The sequence below is a fragment of the Dendrobates tinctorius genome, unplaced genomic scaffold, assembly GCF_039654945.1.
Source record: "Dendrobates tinctorius isolate UK_male_01 unplaced genomic scaffold, ASM3965494v1 ptg000116l, whole genome shotgun sequence".
Taxonomy (NCBI): Eukaryota; Metazoa; Chordata; class Amphibia; order Anura; family Dendrobatidae; genus Dendrobates; species Dendrobates tinctorius.
Genome location: NW_027361784.1, coordinates 21,347,529 through 21,366,541, shown reverse-complemented (window position 1 = coordinate 21,366,541; position 19,013 = coordinate 21,347,529). Strand labels below are relative to the sequence as shown.

The 19,013-nt window shown below is 46.6% G+C and overlaps 1 protein-coding gene across 4 annotated transcripts in view; it reads right to left on the bottom strand.

Annotated features, from left to right (window-relative positions):
• TAF2 (TATA-box binding protein associated factor 2) overlaps positions 1–19,013 on the bottom strand; it is a 238,472-nt gene that overhangs the window by 44,690 nt on the left and 174,769 nt on the right. For all 4 annotated transcript variants that reach the window (XM_073590239.1, XM_073590238.1, XM_073590241.1 and 1 more), the window contains exon 22: positions 1,243–1,352. In XM_073590239.1, the coding sequence (XP_073446340.1) occupies positions 1,243–1,352 (110 nt within the window). The remainder of the gene's footprint in view (positions 1–1,242; positions 1,353–19,013) is intronic.

The window sequence follows — 19,013 nt, the reverse complement described above, 5'->3', positions numbered from 1 at the left end:
AGTTAGTTACTATGCCCGGGCAGCGCCGGGCTCTTCAGCTAGTAAATAAATAAAACTGTTACGACTTTTGTAAAGTGCAACAGAAATTTGCAGTCATTGTGTACATATATTACATTACTGATCCTGTACTGATCCTGAGTTACATCCTGTATTATACCCCAGAGCTGCACTCAATATTCTGCGGGTGAAGTCACTGTGTACATACATTACTGATCCTGAGTTACATCCTGTATTATACTCCAGAGCTGCACTCACTATTCTGCTGGTGCAGTCACTGTGTACATACATTACATTACTGATCCTGAGATATATCATGTATTATACCCCAGAGCTGCATTCACTATTCTGCTGGTGGAGACACTGTGTACATACATTACATTACTGATCCTGAGTTACATCCTGTATTATACTCCAGAGCTGCACTCACTATTCTGCTGGTGCAGTCACTGTGTACATACATTACTGATCCTGAGTTATCATGTATTATACCTCCAGAGCAGCACTCACTATTCTGCTGGTGCAGTCACTGTGTATATACATTACATTACTGATCCTGAGTTACATCATGTATTAAACCCCAGAGCTGCACTCACTATTCAGCTGGTGCAGTCACTGTGTACATACATTACATTACTGATCCTGAGTTACCTCCTGTATTATACCCCAGAGCAGCACTCACTATTCTGCTGGTGCAGTCACTGTGTACATACATTACTGATCCTGAGTTACCTCCTGTATTATACCCCAGAGCTGCACTCACTATTCTGCTGGTGCAGTCACTGTGTGCATACATTACATTACTGATCCTGAGTTACATCCTGTATTATACCCCAGAGCAGCACTCACTATTCTGCTGGTGCAGTCACTGTGTACATAAATTACATTACTGATCCTGAGTGACATCCTGTATTATACTCCAGAGCTGCACTCACTATTCTGCTGGTGCAGTCACTGTGTACATACATTACTGATCCTGAGTTACATCCTGTATTATACTCCAGAGCTGCATTCACTATTCTGCTGGTGCAGTCACTGTGTACATACATTACATTACTGATCCTGAGTTACCTCCTGTATTATACCCCAGAGCTGCACTCACTATTCTGCTGGTGCAGTCTCTGTGTTTCTGATCCTGAGGTTACATCCTGTATGATACTCCCGCAGATTTATTTTCCACTTTGTTTGGTTTTTCTTTTCCATTGCTGGATTAGGGGCCACAGTCCCTCAGCTGACGACGTTTACCTGAATTCATGAGCTTCCATAGCTGGTCGACGAGCGCTTCATTACATAGCGGAGACTCCACGTTCTTGGTGAATGGCGGGTTCTTTGATAGCATGTAAAGTATCTTGTGCCTGAAAACAAACACAATTCGTCAACCGAAAGAAATAAGTAAAGAAAATATTTATACTGGAGAGCGCTGAATGACCGCATTGTTATAGGAGTACGGTACAAAAGACCAAAAGGTCAATAAACAGGACGAAACCTCAAAGATACTGCGGTGCTGCTGATACAATCGCATCATACACCATCATTAGTCCGGCGCCACAGGACCACATCGTGCAAGATAATTATCGCGTATGGCTTCTTCCCTACATAGGATACTGGCACTCCTACTTCTATCATTTACATTACACAGACACATAGATAAAAGCGTTCTCCGTGATGAAGAGAGAAGCCTCAGATCATTCTGTGACTGCAGAATTAAGGCAGCGTGCAATCCTGAAGTCAAGTCCCGACTGGAGGTCTCAACCCCTTGAAAGTAGAGCTGGAAATACAGAGGAATCTTGAGTGCAGATGCTTTTTTTTTTTCAAAAGAAAGAAGAGAATAAATTGCTGGCAGGGTTAAGATGCGAGCATATCTTTCTCATTAATGAAGGATCAGACATGTCAATATGCAACATGCCCAATCCCTGGCAATGGCAATCCCAAGGTTGTCATATGCTGATTTTGGCAGACTTTTATGTAATGTACATGGCCAGCTCAACCGGAGACATCAACTAAATTTGTGCATAAAATCACTAATTCCTATAAAATATGTCCGCCCAGAGCACAGTGATGATACTCTGGATTCACTACTTTGGATAACAATTTAAGATCCACCTTGAGGGGCTCTATGGAAGCGTTGTCAAGGAAGGCGAGTAGTGTTTCCTTTAATTTTCTTTAAAGGGAATCCGTCACCAGGTTTCAGTGACCCCATCTGAGAGCAGCATAATATACGGTGGGAGATCCTGATTTTAGCGATGTATCACATGCTAGCTGTAGTTTTGATAAAATCCCTGCTTTCTCTGCTGCAGATCTACCAGTTCTCTGAATGCGGAGCTCTGTATAACTCCGCCCACACACCTGATTGGAAGCTGTCTGTGTAAACTGCATATTTAGAAAGCAGCCAATCACAGTGGTAAGGGAAAGTCGGACTACTTGAAAGCAGGTTTACTAATCGACAATCTACTACTGATAAAACCGTAATTTTATCAAAACTACAACAATTAGCATAGTAAGTGATACATTTTTGGAATCAGTGTCTCTGCTGCTACATCATGCTGCACTAAGATCAGGTGACAAAAAACAGTTCCCTTTAAATGTTGACAATAGGGGGATTTCTATTTAAGACCTCTCACAACACTACATTTTGTTGTGGATCTTGACTTCCTCATTCAACTTCATAGGGAAAAACCGCAGAAAAGACGGACATGCTAATGATTTAAAAATCCACACCAGATGTCATTTTCTAAGTGGAAAATTTCGGAACTGTGTGGATTAGATTTGCTCAATCCTCACCCACCTCGCCGATACCATATTCCACTGCAGATTTTTGGTCTAAAATTCCAAGAAATGAAAGTACCCCAATGCAGAACGCCCCCTATAATAGTCTATGTACAGTCACCTCCAAGTAGCTGCACCACAAGCAGAGGTAAAGGTTCATTCTAGGTTGAGAAAACAGTGCAGATAGAGTACGGTGGTCATTTCCCAGCACATAGCTCCAATGTAAAATGCTGCTCGGCCTGTTTTAAGCAATACATAATGCTGTCTAGCTCTCATGTCCCCCAGAAAATAAACTGCTGCAGGTTCTTGGGTCTTAAAAAATAAAAACAAAAAAAACTGTATAGTACCGTATATTATTTCTATAGCTGATCTAGTCAAGGTCCATACTCTTTCTCCTTTCCGCCATGTGCATGCACCATCTATTCACTCCACCACACACCCTCTCCACTCTGTCCTCCACACCCCGGGAGCACGCACTCGCTCTCCACTCCGTCACACACCCTTTTCCTCTCTGGCGCGCACGCACAGTTTCTCCACTCCGCCACACACCCTTTCCTCTCCGTCGCATGCACCCTCTCTCCACTCCGCCACACACCCTTTTCCTCTCTGGTGCGCACGCACACTCTCTCCACGCCGTCACACACCCTCTTCCACTCCAATGCACGCACGCACCCTCTCCACTCCGTCACACACCCTTTTCCTCTCTGTCGTGCACCTACACTTTCTCCACTCCACCACACACCCTTTCCTCTCCGTCGCATGCACCCTCTCTCCACTCCGCCACACACCCTTTTCCTCTCTGGTGCGCACGCACACTCTCTCCACGCCGTCACACACCCTCTTCCACTCCGATGCACGCATGCACCCTCTCTCCACTCCGTCACACACCCTTTTCCTCTCTGTCGCGCACGCACACTTTCTCCACTCCACCACACACCCTTTCCTCTCCGTCGCATGCACCCTCTCTCCACTCCGCCACACACCCTTTTCCTCTCTGGTGCACACGCACACTCTCTTCACGCCGTCACACACCCTCTTCCACTCCGATGCACGCACGCACCCTCTCTCCACTCCGTCACACACCCTTTTCCTCTCTGGCGCACACGCATACTTTCTCCACTCCACCACACACGCTTTCCTCTCCGTCGCATGCACCCTCTCTTCACTCCGCCAAACACCCTCTCCAATGCACACATCCAGCCTTGTTACCTCCATTATTACATTACAACCGGCAACAAATGGAACAAAAATGGATAAGCAATTGGAATTGATTGCACAACCCCAATAAATAATGGACATGTGGACTAAATCTGAAGACATCTTGGAGCCCATCTGCAAGCTAAGTGTCTGAAGTCATGATATATATATACGAGCAGGTCATTAATTAGTAAAGTCTTGAGTAACTGTTATGATTATTGTTGCCATCGCTGTAAACAAGAACAATACAAACACTGGTGACTTGTTGCGAGCTGCTAACACGCTGCATCCACGGACTTATAACTATTAGACAGTTCTGTTCATTCGCTCTCTAGTGATCTAACCTGACAGATCCACAACAGAACTCAGACCATTATCGCTGACATACTGAACCCGCAAAATGACAATCAGAAATTTGTGAGCCAATGTTCAGCCAGTGTGCAGGGAGACAATGGCCAGTCTCCGAACAGCCACGAAACAGGCAGATGGAGAGAGCACAATTTTGGAAGCAAAATTTTTTTCGTTAGGAAGTTATAAGGGTTAAAAGTTGACCAGCGATTTCTCATTCTTACAACAAAATTTACAAAACCATTTTTTTTTAGGGACCACATTATATTTAAAAGTAATTTTAAGGGGTGTAAATGATAGAAAATACCCAAAAGTGGCACCATTATAAAAACTAGACCCCTCAAGGTGCTCAAAACCACATTCAATTAGTTTATTAACCCTTTACGTGCTTCACAGGAACTAAAGCAATGTGGAAGGAAAATATTAACATTTAACTTTTTTTTGCAAAAAATTTACTTCAGAACCAATTTTTTTTATTTTCACAAGTGTTAAAAGAGAAAATCAACCACAAAATTTGTTGTACAATTTCTCCTGAATACGCCAATACCCCATATGTGGGGGACCACTTTTTCAGCACACGGCAGAGCTCGCAAGGGATGGAGCGCCGTTTGACTTTTTCAACGCAGAATTGGCTGGAATTGAGATCGGATGCCATGTTGCGTTCGGAGAGCCCTTAATGTGCCTAAACAGTAGAAATCTCCAACAAGTGACCCCATTTTGGAAACTAGACTCCTTAAGGAACTTATCTAGATGTGTGGTGAGCACTTTGAACCTTCAAGTGCTTCACAGAAGTTTATAACGTAGAGCCGTGAAAATAAAAAATAATTTTTTTCCACAAAAATGATCTTTTCGCCCCGAAATTTTTATTTTTACAAGGGTAACAGGAGAAATCATACACCCACCGATGTTGTGCGATTTGTCCTGAGTATGCGGATACCCCATATATGGGGGGGAACCACTGTTTGGGCGCTTGGGAGAGCTTGGAAGGGAAGGAGTTCCATTTTCGAATGCAGACTTTGATGGAATGGTCTGCGGGCATCATGTTGCGTTTGCAGAGCCCCTGATGGGCCTAAACAGTGGAAACCCCCCACAAGTGACCCCATTTTGGAAATTAGACCCCCCCAAGGAGCTTATCTAGATGTGTGGTGAGCACTTTGAACCCCCAAGCACTTCACAGAAGTTTATAAACACAGAGCAGTGAAAATAAAAAGTCTTTTATTTCCACAAGTGTGATTTTTTAGTTTATCATAGTTTATCATAGTGATCAAAATGAATGAATGGAATCTGCCAGCCGGAGCTGGCAGGCGCACGCGCCCGCCATTTTCTTCCGGATCCAAGATGGCGGCGCCCACCGGAGGACGCCGGCGGGACGTGGGACCACCGGGAGGGGACCCTGGACCACGGAGAGGTACCGGGGGGGGGGGGGATCGGGGACCCAAGTTCTCTCTCCTCTGACGTGCGATCACATTAGAGGAAAGAGAAATTTAATGCAAAATCGCGGCTTTTTTTTTTTGCGGTCGCCGTTATAGGGTTAATAACGGCGATCGCAAAAGTGGGGTTGGTAAAACCCCCCGACTGCCGAGACCCTGGAGAAAATCCGACACTGGGCGGCGCTATTCACTTTCTCCACAGCGCTGTGAATTAGCGGCGCTGTGGTTTATGTACACTTAATTACCGCCGTTAAAAGGTGTATCGGCGGTCGCTAAGGGGTTAAAACTGCGGATACTGTGAATTAACTGGCTTGTTCGGAATATTACATTCTACAGACCTGGTGAAGCAGATGAGAAATCCTAGAGGTGCGAGGTCCGGATTATGGAGGATGTTAGTTTAGATCAGTTGCAGAATGGAGGGCTCTGGTAGGGTGGTAAACAGAGATAAGGGAGGAGATGTAAGGTGGTGCAGAACTGTGGAGAACTTTGCAGGTGAGACTGATAAGATTATATTGTATTCTGCAGTGGATGGGCAACCAGCGCAATGACTGGCACAGGGTGGTGGCATCAGTGTAGCAGCTGGACAGAAATATGACCTTAGCTGCATTCAGGATGTAAGAGAGGATGTGTCATGGCCCATAAGAAGATATGTGCAGCAGCACTGTAGAGCCTATCGGCTCATTCATCTGTTTTTGTGTATGAGCACTATCTGTATTTTCACAGACAGATCTTGTACCTAATATAGTTTATGGGGCTGTTTACTTCATCAAGCAGTCCACGCAAAATCGAGAAGACAAGTTGGATCAAAATAATCAATGGACATGTTTGGGTCCGTGAAAAAAAAAAATTGCAGTTTTATGAGGGGAATTTACATTTACTCTCATCCTCTGCAGTTCAATTCTTCTACTTCCTGGAAAGTTTTTTTTTTCTCTGGTCTCCATCAGACTGTTTGGGACATCCGGATGAATAACTGTCCGGAGAAAAAAAGGTGAGCGCTATCATGAGTCCTGCATCTGCCAAAAGTAAAGCACCCTGAGACCACACATTGAGGGGGCTCACTCACAATAATGGCCAAGAACACAGCCATGAATAAAAAATGGGATTTAATCATCCTAAAGGTAGAACTTCTCCCTCCGATCCAGAAGCAATATAGCGATGAACAATGCTTTTCAAGCATGATGGAGGCCATGTCATGAGTGGTAACAGAGTAGCTTGGTGAAGAAAACATTGACATTCGGTTCCATGGTCAGGAAAACAGCATTTTGGTTGCTTACCGTAAAATCTGTTTCTCAGAGTCTTCATTGGGGGACACAGGAACAATGGGTGTGTGCTGCCGTCACTAGGAGGTTGACACTATGCATGAAAAAAATGTTAACTCCGCCTCCGCAGTATACACCCCTCCGACCGGCTGTAGGACAACCAGTTAGTGAAAAAGCAGTAGGAGGAGACATTATCATGTAAGTCATCATATATTCATTACACGTAACAAAATCATGGGAGGGCGCAGTGTCCCCCAATGAAGACTCTGAGAAACAGATTTTACGGTAAGCAACCAAAATCCTGTTTTCTCTTTCGTCTCATTGGGGGACACAGGAACCGTGGGATGTCCAAAAGCAGTCCCTGGGATGAGAAAAGACAGAAACTTCCTTCAGGTCGGAGAACTCACCACTGCCGCCTGCAAGATTCTTCTGCCTAGGCTGGTGTCCGCTGAAGCATAGGTATGGACCTTATAGAACCTTGAAAAGGTATGCACAGACGACCATGTGGCAGCCTTGCACAACTGCATGGCTGATGCCCTGTTGTGTATCGCCCAGGAGGTGCCCACCGCCCGGGTTGAATGGGCCTTGACCCCAGCAGGGGACACCCTGTCCTTTACCCGGTAGGCTTCCAGAATTGCCATTCTGATCCAGTGGGCAATTGTTGCCTTAGGGGCCGGCAGGCCTCTTCTCGCCCCACTGGGGATAACAAAGAGCAAGTCCGCCTTCCTGGAGGGAGCGGTCCTGGCCAGACAGATCCTTATCGCCCTGACCAGGTCTAGCTTATTCAAAGAACGCTCCAGAGGATGGGTTGGAGCAGGACAAAATGACGGAAGGATTATATCCTCGTTCAGGTGGAAGGCCGATACCACCTTGGGAAGAAAGTTAGGAGGAGGCCGCAAAACAACCTTGTCCTGGTGCATAATTAGGAATGGAGGGCGAGCGGACAATGCCGCTAATTCTGAAACCCGCCTAATAGAGGTGATGGCTACGAGAAATACCACCTTCCTGTAGGGGTTCAAAGGGTGAACCTGTCAAGGCTTCCAAGACCAAGCTAAGATCCCATGGAGCCACAGGGGATCTGTAAGGAGGGGCCGCATGTGCCACTCCTTGCAGAAAGGTCTTAACCTGTAAGCGGGAGGCAAAATTTTTTGGAAAAAGAATAGAGAGCAGATACCTGGCCTTTCAAAGAACTTAGGGCCAGACCGCCATCTAACCCTGCCTGGAGAAAAGCTAGGACAGATGGCAGGGAACAGGGCATAGGTGTGACATGATTAGACTCACACCAGCCTAAATAGGCCTTCCAGGCTCGATAATAGACCCTGGAAGAGGAAGGCTTCCTAGCCTGGATCATTCTGTTAATGACTCGGTCCGAAAAACCCGCTGCTCTCAGTATTGTGGTTCAACGGCCATGCCGTCAAATTGAGCAACCGAGAATTCGGGTGGTGAAACGGCCCTTGAGCCAGGAGATCTGGTCTGTCGGGGAGTCTCCAGAGGGTGCCTGCGTGAAGATTGATAATTTCTGTGAACCTGGCCCTCCTGGGCCACTACGGGGCGATCAATATGACCGGCACCCCTTCCGCCTTGATCTTCTTTAGCAGTCTGGGCAGGAGAGGAAGGGGAGGGAACAGGTAAGGGAGTCTGAACTATGTCCAGGGAATAACCAGCGCTTCGACCCCTATTGCTAGAGGATCGCAGTATCTTGAGACAAACTGTTGGACCCTTCTGTTCTGTCGCGATGCCAGGAGGTCCACATCTGGAGTCCCCCATAGCTGGCATATCTGACGGAATACTTCCTAGTGTAAGGACCATTCCCCTGCCGCAAGCCCCTCCCGACTGAGGAAGTCGGCGGCCGTGTTTTCTGTGCAGGGAATGTAAACTGCCGAAATTGCCGGAATTGCAGTTTCTGCCCAGTTGAAGATTCTGGATACCTCGGCCAGTGCCCTGGGACTTCTGGTTCCCCCTTGGTGATTGATGTATGCCACCGCCGTGGCGTTGTCCATTTGAATCCGGACTGGCTGGTTGCTGAGGTATCTTTCCCAATGTAGAAGTGCTAGAAAGACCACCCTCAGTTCTAGAATGTTGATTGATAGTGAGGATTCTTGCCTCGACCATCGTCTCTGGACAGTCAGGTGGTGGAATACCGCACCCCAGCCCAGGAGACTGGCATCTGTAGTTACTACCTGCCAGTGGACAAGAGGAAAAGGCCGTCCCAGATGAACAAGAGGGGAGGTCAGCCACCACTTGAGGGACTCCCTGGTTTGAATGGAAGGGAGGAAGGGGCGATCCAGCGAAAAGATGGACCTGTCCCACTGAAGGATGTTCCTCTGCAGTATCCTGGAACGGAACAGGGCTAAGGGTATTGCCTCTGAAGCTGCCACCATTCTTCCCAGGTCTCTCATGGCAGCGCGAAAGGATAGAAGCCGGAATTTCAACAGAGAGCGAATTCCCTGCTGAAGGGTAATCCACTTTCTTTCTGGGAGAAAGAACCTTGAGTGGTGGGTGTCGATTACCATTCCTAAGAATTCTAGGCACTGTGTTGGGTGGGATTTCTCCCTGTTTATGATCCGACCAAACCGGGACAGTGTGTTTAAAACTACCGCTAGATTTTCCTGGGCCTGAGTGAAGGAGGGCGCCTTGACGAGAATATCGTCGAGATATGGTACCAATATTATGCCTCTGACCCTTAATATAGCTACCATCGCTGCCATAATCTTTGTAAAAACTCCGGGGGCCGCTGCCAAACCAAATGGCAGGACCACAAACTGGAAATGCTGCTTTTGGACAGTAAAACTCAGAAACGTCTGATGTCCCTGAAAAATGGGGACGTGTAGGTAGGTAGGCATCATGGATATCTATGAAACATAGGAATTCCTGATCCTCAATAGACGTAATTACCGACCGAATCGATTCCATCCTGAAATGGTGCAAGCGGACCCATCTGTTTAGCCTTTTGAGGTCTAGTATGGGATGAACTTAGCCATCCTTTTTTGGTATCACAAACAGGTTTGAGTAAAAGCCGGTAAAACGTTCCTGCTCGGGAATGGGGACGATTACTCCTGCGTTGAGGAGAGAGTCGACTGCTGCAAAAAAACCTAGAGCCATAGCAGCGTCTTTTGGTGGCTGAGATAGAAAGGAGCCATCTCGCGGAAGCGCGTTGAAGTCTATCTTGCATCCTGTTGATACTGCCTGCTTTACCCAGATATCCTCTACTGAATTCTGCCAGACATCTCTGAAGAGAAGGTGGCCTCCTACTCTGGGAGAGGTACTGGGAAGGGAGTTGGACTCCCTGCTGGCATCAGGCTGAAGTGGCTCTGCCCGGCCCCGACCTGGTAGCTCTGCTGTTGGAACTGCGGGAATGCCATGACGGGGTGGCCCGAAATGATACCTTCCTCCTATCTGTCAGTGCTTGCGACCTCTGCGGGCCTTGAGCATAAGTGCCTGTCGCTGGGGTACGGCGAAAGGGCTGAGCCCTACGTTTGAAAACATATCGACGAGGTTTGACCTGAGGGAGAAGGGAGCTTGTACCCCCCCCATTGCATCCTTAATGATTTGATCTAACATTGACCCAAAGAGCCGTGTGCCCTGAAACGGCAGATTGGTCAGTGATTTCTTTGAGGACAAATCAGCCTGCCAAGCCTTTAGCCATACCGTCCGCCGAACGGCTACCATGTTACTGGATACTTGAGCTGCGCAAGACGCAGCATCCAGGGCTGCTGATACCATATACCTCCCAGCATGAGAGATTTGATCTGCGAACTCCGCCAGTTCCACTGGTGGTGCCCCGGCCAATATGCCCTGTCTAAGCTGTTTGGCCCATTCTGTAACAGACTTAGCTACCCAGGCTGAGGCAAAGGCTGGACACAATGTAGCGGCTGCTGCATCAAAGGCGGATTTTGACAGGGATTCTATCCTCCTATCACTGGGATCTTTTAGGGCTGCCCCACTGGCAAGTGGGAGGACTGTATTGGTAGCGAGTCTGGATACTGGTGGGTCCACCAAAGGGGAGGCGGTCCAGTTGGCGGTGAGATCTGGAGGGAAGGGATATAGAATCCCAAAACGATTCCCTCTCTGAAACCGCCTGGTTGGGTTTTCCCTTTCCCTGGCCAACATTTCCTCAAAATCCTTGTGGGAGGCGAAGACCCTAGAGGGGGACTTATGACGCTTAAATGAAAAACCTGATCATTAGGTTTTGATGTGGTGTCCCCAATGTTAAAAGTCTCATTGACTGCGGTAATGAGTCCCTGAACCATATCCTTGACCTGGGACTGTTCTGGCCCATACTCAGAACCCTCCTCTGAGTGTGTCTCTGATAATGCCTCACCTGATTCCGGGGATGAGGACCGGGAGGAGGCAGACGGCCAGAGGAATTCCGGCGGTGAGATGTAGTGAGAAGGGGACCTGGGTTGGTGGTCCTGTCTAAACCTTTTACGGCTCCTAGAAGGCCAAGGAGGCGCCTTTGGTGCTCCTGTGTCCACTGGAGTCTGAAGTGGCAATCTGTTAAGCACCGTTACCAAGGTCTGTGATACCTTGGTAAGGTCGGTCACGGACTTAGATAAGGAAGAGGCCCATCCTGTACACTCGCTGTCTCCCGTGGCGATGGACGGCCCCTGGGCGGTAGGCAAAGTGGTTTCCTCCTGCTCCAGGGGTAATGTGGGAGTTCTGACAGGCAAAGCGGGGGGGCTGCACCTGCTCTCTAGCGTAGGTGACACCGTAGGTCTGTTGCAATCTGAGCAGAGTGGCGAGGACTGACCTGAAGGAAGCCTGACAATGCATTTGGTACATACAAAATATTTGACCAAGGTCACTGAAGCGGATGAGGAGGAGGAGGCGCAGGACTGCTCTCCCTTGGGCATACTGACAGGTTTTACCTGGTGCCGACCGTCTGGGGTAGAGAGTGGAGTGAGGGAGCAACCTGTAGTGCAGTACTCACATACCCACGACCTGTGTCCCCACTGCAGCAGCCGCCCGAAGGCTGATGAGAGAGAGCGAAGTGAACAGCCCTGCCGCTGCCTAGAAGCCTTATGAAATCTCTGCCTGAAAGTGGTGGGTGGGGCCCTGCTCTGGCCTCCTGGAGTACCAAGATGGCGCTGGTACAGGAAGAGGAAGCCGGGGGGCGGAGCTTGCCGGGAGCCGGAATCTGGCGTTGGCCGTGCTGGGCTCCTGCTGGAGCCCAGGGCCATAACGCTGCCACGGGAGGAGGCTGGAACCGCGCTGCACCGCGTGCTGGAAAGTAAGTATTGGCTCTTAAACTAAGTACAGAGCCATAGGCTGCAAGCCCGACTGCTGATTAGAGTGGTCACCTTCAGCCAGAGCGGCTGGTGAGCAGATCATACAACGCTGCAGCCTCTTACCTCCAGTTCACCCCGTAACAGGGGTCGGTTTACCTGCATGAAAAGATTGCTGTCCCAAACCTTTTCTGCAGGGCGTCTCTCTCGATCATCAGGCTCTGGTGGGCGAGTGATGGGAGACGAAGGTCAGTACCAGGAGCTGCCACCTGAACACGAGTCCTGTGTTAGGGGATAGGGTCCTGCCCACGGGATTCATGAGGATACGGGGTGGCAGTACACGCTGTACTCATAATCCCGGTGTGAGAATACAGATGTAGCATATCTACTCTGTATCCCTCCATGGTTACCTGAAAAGGAACGACGCACATTGAGGTAGGCATGGGTCTGCGAGAGACCTCTGTCCACCTCCTGCTGACACTAAGCAAAACTGATTGTCCTACAGTCGGTCGGAGGGGTGTATACCGCGGAGGCGGAGTTAACATTTTTTTCATGCATAGTGTCAACCTCCTAGTGACAGCAGCACACACCCACAGTTCATGTGTCCCCCAATGAGACCAAAGAGAAACACCCTAGATCTTGATCAAATTGAGAACATGTGGTCCATCCTCAAAGAGCGGGCAGACCAACAAAAACACAGAAACTGATAAACTCCAAGCACTGATTAGACCAGAATGGGCGGTCATCAGTCAGGATTTGGCCCAGAAGCTGATATCCAGCTGCCAGGGCGAACGGCAGAAGTCTTGAAAAGAAGGGTCAACACTGAAAATATTGAGTCTTTACATAAATTTGATGTATTTATCAATAAAGTTTTAAAAAGGTATAAAACACTGATGATTGTACTTAAGTAACCACAGAACCATCCGACAAAAAGATCTAAAAACACTGTAGCAGCAAACAGTGTGAAACAGGGATTTTTGTGTACTCACCATAAAATCCTTTTCTCCGAGCCACTAATTGGGGGGACACAGGACAATGGGTGTATGCTGCTGCCACTAGGAGGCTGACACTAAATGAATATAAAAAAATATGGTCCTGTCCCCCCCAATGTGTCAAAGGAGAAAACCATGTGCATTTTCACCAATCTACCCCTCTGCAGTGTGTATCTCTTAGAAGCTGTATGGCGGACATTATGCTGGAGTAATGAGCTCTCTGGATGTGAATCCAGATCAGGGGTAAGAGAAGAATTGTTTGAGAGCTCAACACGATCTTTCTGTGTCTCCCACTCCTGCCTCTCCTCATCCCTCCCGTCTCCATAATGGGCTACGTAAACTGACACCTCACTGTGGATGGCAGGCTGTCTTGTCTGAGAAAGATGGCGTTTAGTGCTTTTTTCCCCCCAGAGTGGCAGATGGGGGGCGGAAACGTGTCTCACAAGTAAAGAATCAGACGTCTGTATTTAAGATATAGTACAAAGGTGTCCTATTTCAGCTATACTATTGATTTATGCAAAGCTTGTTGAAATTACAATTCCATTTTAAAAAGATTTGAAAAATAAAAGGCCGAATTAATGACGAATGAAGGGTGGATATGTTCTACAGGGCATTCTAAATGTCTCAATTAGTGAGGCACACTGGCTCTCAGTTATTTCTTATCCATAGGGTTTACAGGACTCGCTTACTAATTTTTAAAATGGGATCCAAGCAGGATTCTCGGTACATAAGATGTGGTATGCCAGAGGCCAACATGTAATATGGCACCTCACAAGCCGGCACCGATACTGGCACAAAGTGGCAGACTTAATAAGTACGGTAATATGTAGAAGTAGCATCTCAGGCCAATTATTTTCATATGTAATCTGGGCTACACTGTTTCACCAGCTGTTGCCCCCCATCGATCACATATTGATGACCTATTCTAAGGTCACTTTGGTGAAGTATCCTGAGATTCCCTTTTTGCTTTTCATAGATATCCTCTCATCTGGGTCATTTTTTGACAGCACCTATAAGCTTGACTATAAAAGATGAATCCCACCATGTGACGAGGCAGTAAGGAAAAGTGTAGCCGCTTATGTTGGGGCGCAGATCCGTCATCTCTGGTCAGCCCCCTCCATCTACCACCCTGTGGCTCTCCCTGCAAAAGGGGCCCCTTACAATTCACGATGCCTTCAAATTACTATATCCTGTCTAAAAAAAACACAGAAAAAGCATAGTCATGATATTTGGGTTTATTGTCTGCTTTTCGTCTTGGTTGCCACGGGCCAGAAACAATACGTCACCAGAAGCACATAGCGCCGGGGGACAAATAAACCAAGAGAACACACACAAACCTAAACACAGAATTGGCTTCCAGCATCCCCCAAATCCCCGAGCTTCGTATTTACAGAAGATGAAGTGTGTTTAACTTCCTCCCATATCCCATTCTGCAGTTACCGAGACTCGCCCCCATCAGTCCTAATCTGTCAAGGCAACAACTTTAAAGGGAATCTGTCACCTCATTTTTGCCCTATGAGCTGCGGCCACCGCCATCAGGGGCTTATCTACAGGATTCTATAATGCTGTAGATAAGCCCCCGATGTAACCTGAAAAGATAAGAAAAACGGGTTATATTATACTCACCCAGGGGCGGTCTGGGTCCGATGGGTGTCACAGTCCGGTCCAGCGCCTCCCATCTTCTAGTGATGACGTCCCCCTTCTTACTTCTGCCGCAGCTCCTGCGCAGGCGTACTTTATCTGCCCTGTTGAGGGCAGAGCAGAGTACTGCAGTGCCCAGGCTCTGGGAAAGGTCAGAGAGGTCAGGCGCCTGCGCACTGCAGTACTTCACTCTGGATGTCATCGCTAGAAGATGGGAGGCGCCGGACTGGACCGCCCCTGGGTGAGTATAATATAACCCGTTTTTCTTCTCTTTCAGGTTACATCTGGGGCTTATCTGCAGCATTACAGAATGCTACAGACATTCTGCTAATGCTAATGACAGATTCCCTTTAATCAATGATATATGGAGCTCTGTCACCTTGGCTGAGCAAATACGCAATATATAGATTTAATTGGCCAAAAAAAAAAACACACTTCCTAACTGCTCGGTCCTCAAAAGTGTAAATCAACTACTGGACAACCACAATAGTAATAAAACAATGTACACTCCCCTCCTGCGCCAATCCAGCGATGCCTGAGCCGTGGTTCCCTGGTCTTTAACTGAAATTGCGACACAATTTGCGACAATGGGTTTTCAAGTAGTGGACACCACTTTAAATACGATTTTGTTTTAATCCGTTCCCAATAATGTGATTTTTCACTTTTGCAGTTTGGTATTTATTTAGCAGGAATGAACCAAAAAAAAAAAAAAAATCTGAAATTTTATTTTTTTTTTTTTTTAATATTATTGTTTTTAGTTTATTCTATCGTTGACATGATAACTTTATTCTGTGGGTCGATACTATAGCGGTAATACTTATTTTATGTGTTACTACTTTGCACAAGAAAATTTACTTTTTTAAAAAAGAAATATATTTTTGGGGGGATAGGGAGCGTCATTTTCCTTTTAACAGTGCTGTATGGTTTTCTTTTGCATATCAATTGCAGTTTTTATTTATGCTTTTTTTAAATTAATTTGTAGTTTTTTTTGGTAATTCACATAATTTTTCTTATTTTTTTTAATAGCGTTCACTGAGCAGGATTAATAATAATAATAATAATAATAATAATAACAATATAATTTTATAGTACAGGTTATAACAAGCGCAGTGATACAAAACATGTAGCTGTTACACGGGTTTGTCTTTCTGTACAAGTAACTCTTTTTTTCCTTAATAAAACTAGGATTGTTAAACCTCTGGTTTCCACATCCATCCATTGGCACACCGAGGGAGTGCAGATAGTCTGACAGAGGGAGCGATCTCCCTCTGTCAAAACTCCTAACATGCCGCTGTCACTATTAGCAGCAGCATGTGAGGCGCTAAAATGTCAGGATGGAAGCTAACTCTGGTCCAAGCATGCGACAAAGGAGTTCAACTGGGCATTATAGCGGGATCTTGCTGCATAAAATGTGGTCACAACTCCCTATGACAAAACTGGACGACTGACTTGGGACACTACTTGCCTTATTTCCGTACAGTCATGTCCATTTACAGAAAGGGTTAATATGGTAAGTTCTCTTTAAATGGCAGACAGGTAATAATAGAAATCAGTGGTGTACTGTGGAGGGGAACAAAGGTTGCCAAAGTTTATGGGGGTCAATCACTTTGGTCCCTTGACTCTTACTGTCAGAAGAGCAATGCCAGCTAGTGCTGCCTCTTGGAGCCGATGGATTTGTCTTCAGCTGCCATGCTTGGAATAGGCAGCGACTGAGATGACATTTGGCAGCCCAGTGGCTCAGTGGTTAGCACTGCAGTCTTGTTCAAATCCCACCAAGGACAACATCTGAAAGGAGATTGTATGTTCTCCCCGTGTTTGTGTGGGGATGCTCCGGTTTCCTCCCACACTCCAAAGAAATACTGATAGGGAATCTGGATTGTGAGCCCCAATGGGGACAGCAAATAATGTTGGTAAAGCGCTGCAGAATATGATGGCTAAAGCATAATAATAATAAAATGAATTGAGCTTTGTTATCTCGGTCGTTGACTATGCAGAATGCAGCAATTGATGACAAACTCATCCTGTCTTCTGCACTCTACATAAACCATGACATGAAACAAACTAATGAGTGAAAACTGTATAAAATCATTTTTTAATATTTTTTCTAAGGGTTAGGGTAGTAAAATTATCACATATAAAAAAAAAAAAAAAGGTATAAAATAAATATAGCAACCTATACCTTTTTTATTTTCAAAATCTTAGGTCTGAATTCTACTAAAGAACCAGAGAGGGTAAAAAGGAAAACTAAAATGACATCAGTATTTTCCTCAAAATACAATACATATACTTGAAGGCTAAAGGGTTCATTGCTGAAGTTGGGGATCGCTAACTTCAAGGGGAGCAAAATAGTCGCCTGGCCCCGGGCACTGACAACCCACCCTATGCCAGTGATGCATGGATGGCTGCAGCGCCCCCTGTCTATAATGGACAAAGCAGGACATGCGCTTTTCAGCTGATCGCTAGGCTGCTTCTTTGTGAGACAGCCCTTTGATTCTTCCAAAACCTGGTACTACTACCGAAGGTAATGCACAGAGAACTTGTGAATATTGTTTCAGTCCATCTACTTCCACTTTAGGGAGGTAACACATCTCCATATTATATGTGTAAAAGAAAGGAACCTTATAGGACAAAACGGATCTTGACACAGAAAATCTCCCTGATGCCTGGTTTACCGCACCCGGCAATAATGCTCTTTACAACATGGCTTCAGTTCCCTGGAGAGAAGCAGAGGACTGTCCAGCCTGCAGCAAAAGCACTGGGATTATATAATTATAGAAGCTTGGCAGGCATAGAAAAGTCCGTTCTCTGTTGCTGGTTGGCTGGTCTACAGTAAACTTCTGTGAACGGACCAGACCAGTGCATTACCTCCCTCTGGTGGAAAGTGAAGTCATAGAAGATTGTAAAGGGGACTTGTCCGTTTGCCCGATAATTGGATTTTTGTACTCACTGTAGAATCCCCTTCTTGCTCAATACATTGGGGGGGGCACAGGACCGTGGGTATATGTTCTGCCACTTGGAGCAACAACACTAGGTGAAAAAAAAAGTATTGGCCCTGCCTGGGGGCTATACCCTTTCAGACACGAGGCGGCTCAGCTTAGTGCCAAAAGTAGGAGAGAAACCGAAAACAGCAAAACCCTAAAAACAATCAGCAATCAATATATCAAGAGCCCCAGGAAGAATATCAACTGATCCCCAAACAGGGAGACCAGAAATAGGATGGGAGCTGTCCCCCCCCCCCAATGTACAGAAAAAGAAAGCAATTTTACAGTACCAAAGTACAAAAATCCAATATTCTCAATAACAATGGGGACGCAGGATTGTGGGACATCCTAAAGCAGTCCCAATGGGTTGGAAAAATAACAGCTGACAGTGTGCACCACCTAACAGCCAGTGACATGCAGGACCTTATGTCCTAAAGCTGGCATCGGCAGCAGCCATAGAGCGGATTTTGTAAAATTTGACAAAGGTATGGATAGAGACCCAGGTGGCATCGTTGCAGACCTGACCAGCAGAGGTCTGATACCAGACCATACTGGAGGAATGAGCAGTGCAGTGATCCGAAGGGGCAGAGATTTTTGGGCTTGTAACCTGCCACAAAAACTGATCAGATCCATCGAACAATGGTTGTCTCAGAGAGTGACAAGCCTTTCCGTGGGCCATCTGGAATCACAAAAAGAGAATCGGAACGTTGAAAGGTTTCTGTAACTGAAAGATAGGTCATGATGACCCTATAGATCCAGACGATGAATAGAATGTTCTCGAGGATGAAACGGACATAGACAAAAGGTTGGAACACCATGCCTGGTGAAACCAATCCAAAGCTATGAGGATAGTTGGAAAGCCTTCTGATTTGACTCGCTTGAGAATATGAAGTAGAAGATGCAGAGAAGAGAAGCGATAGAGAAGAGAACTCTGCCGGTGGAGTGCTCTGAATGTCTAACGCGAATGACCTTGGGTCTTGGGAACTGGCATCTTAGGTTAATACATTGTGATTGACACGAGATGCAAAATAATCAATGTTGGGCGTGTCCCAGCAAAGACAAATGTGACTGAATATTTCTTGGAACAGAGCCCACTTCTCGGAGACCACTGGAATATGCTGCTCTGCCCGATCCAAGAATTCTGGCGGCTTTCCTCAATGCTGATGGGGTCATGGTT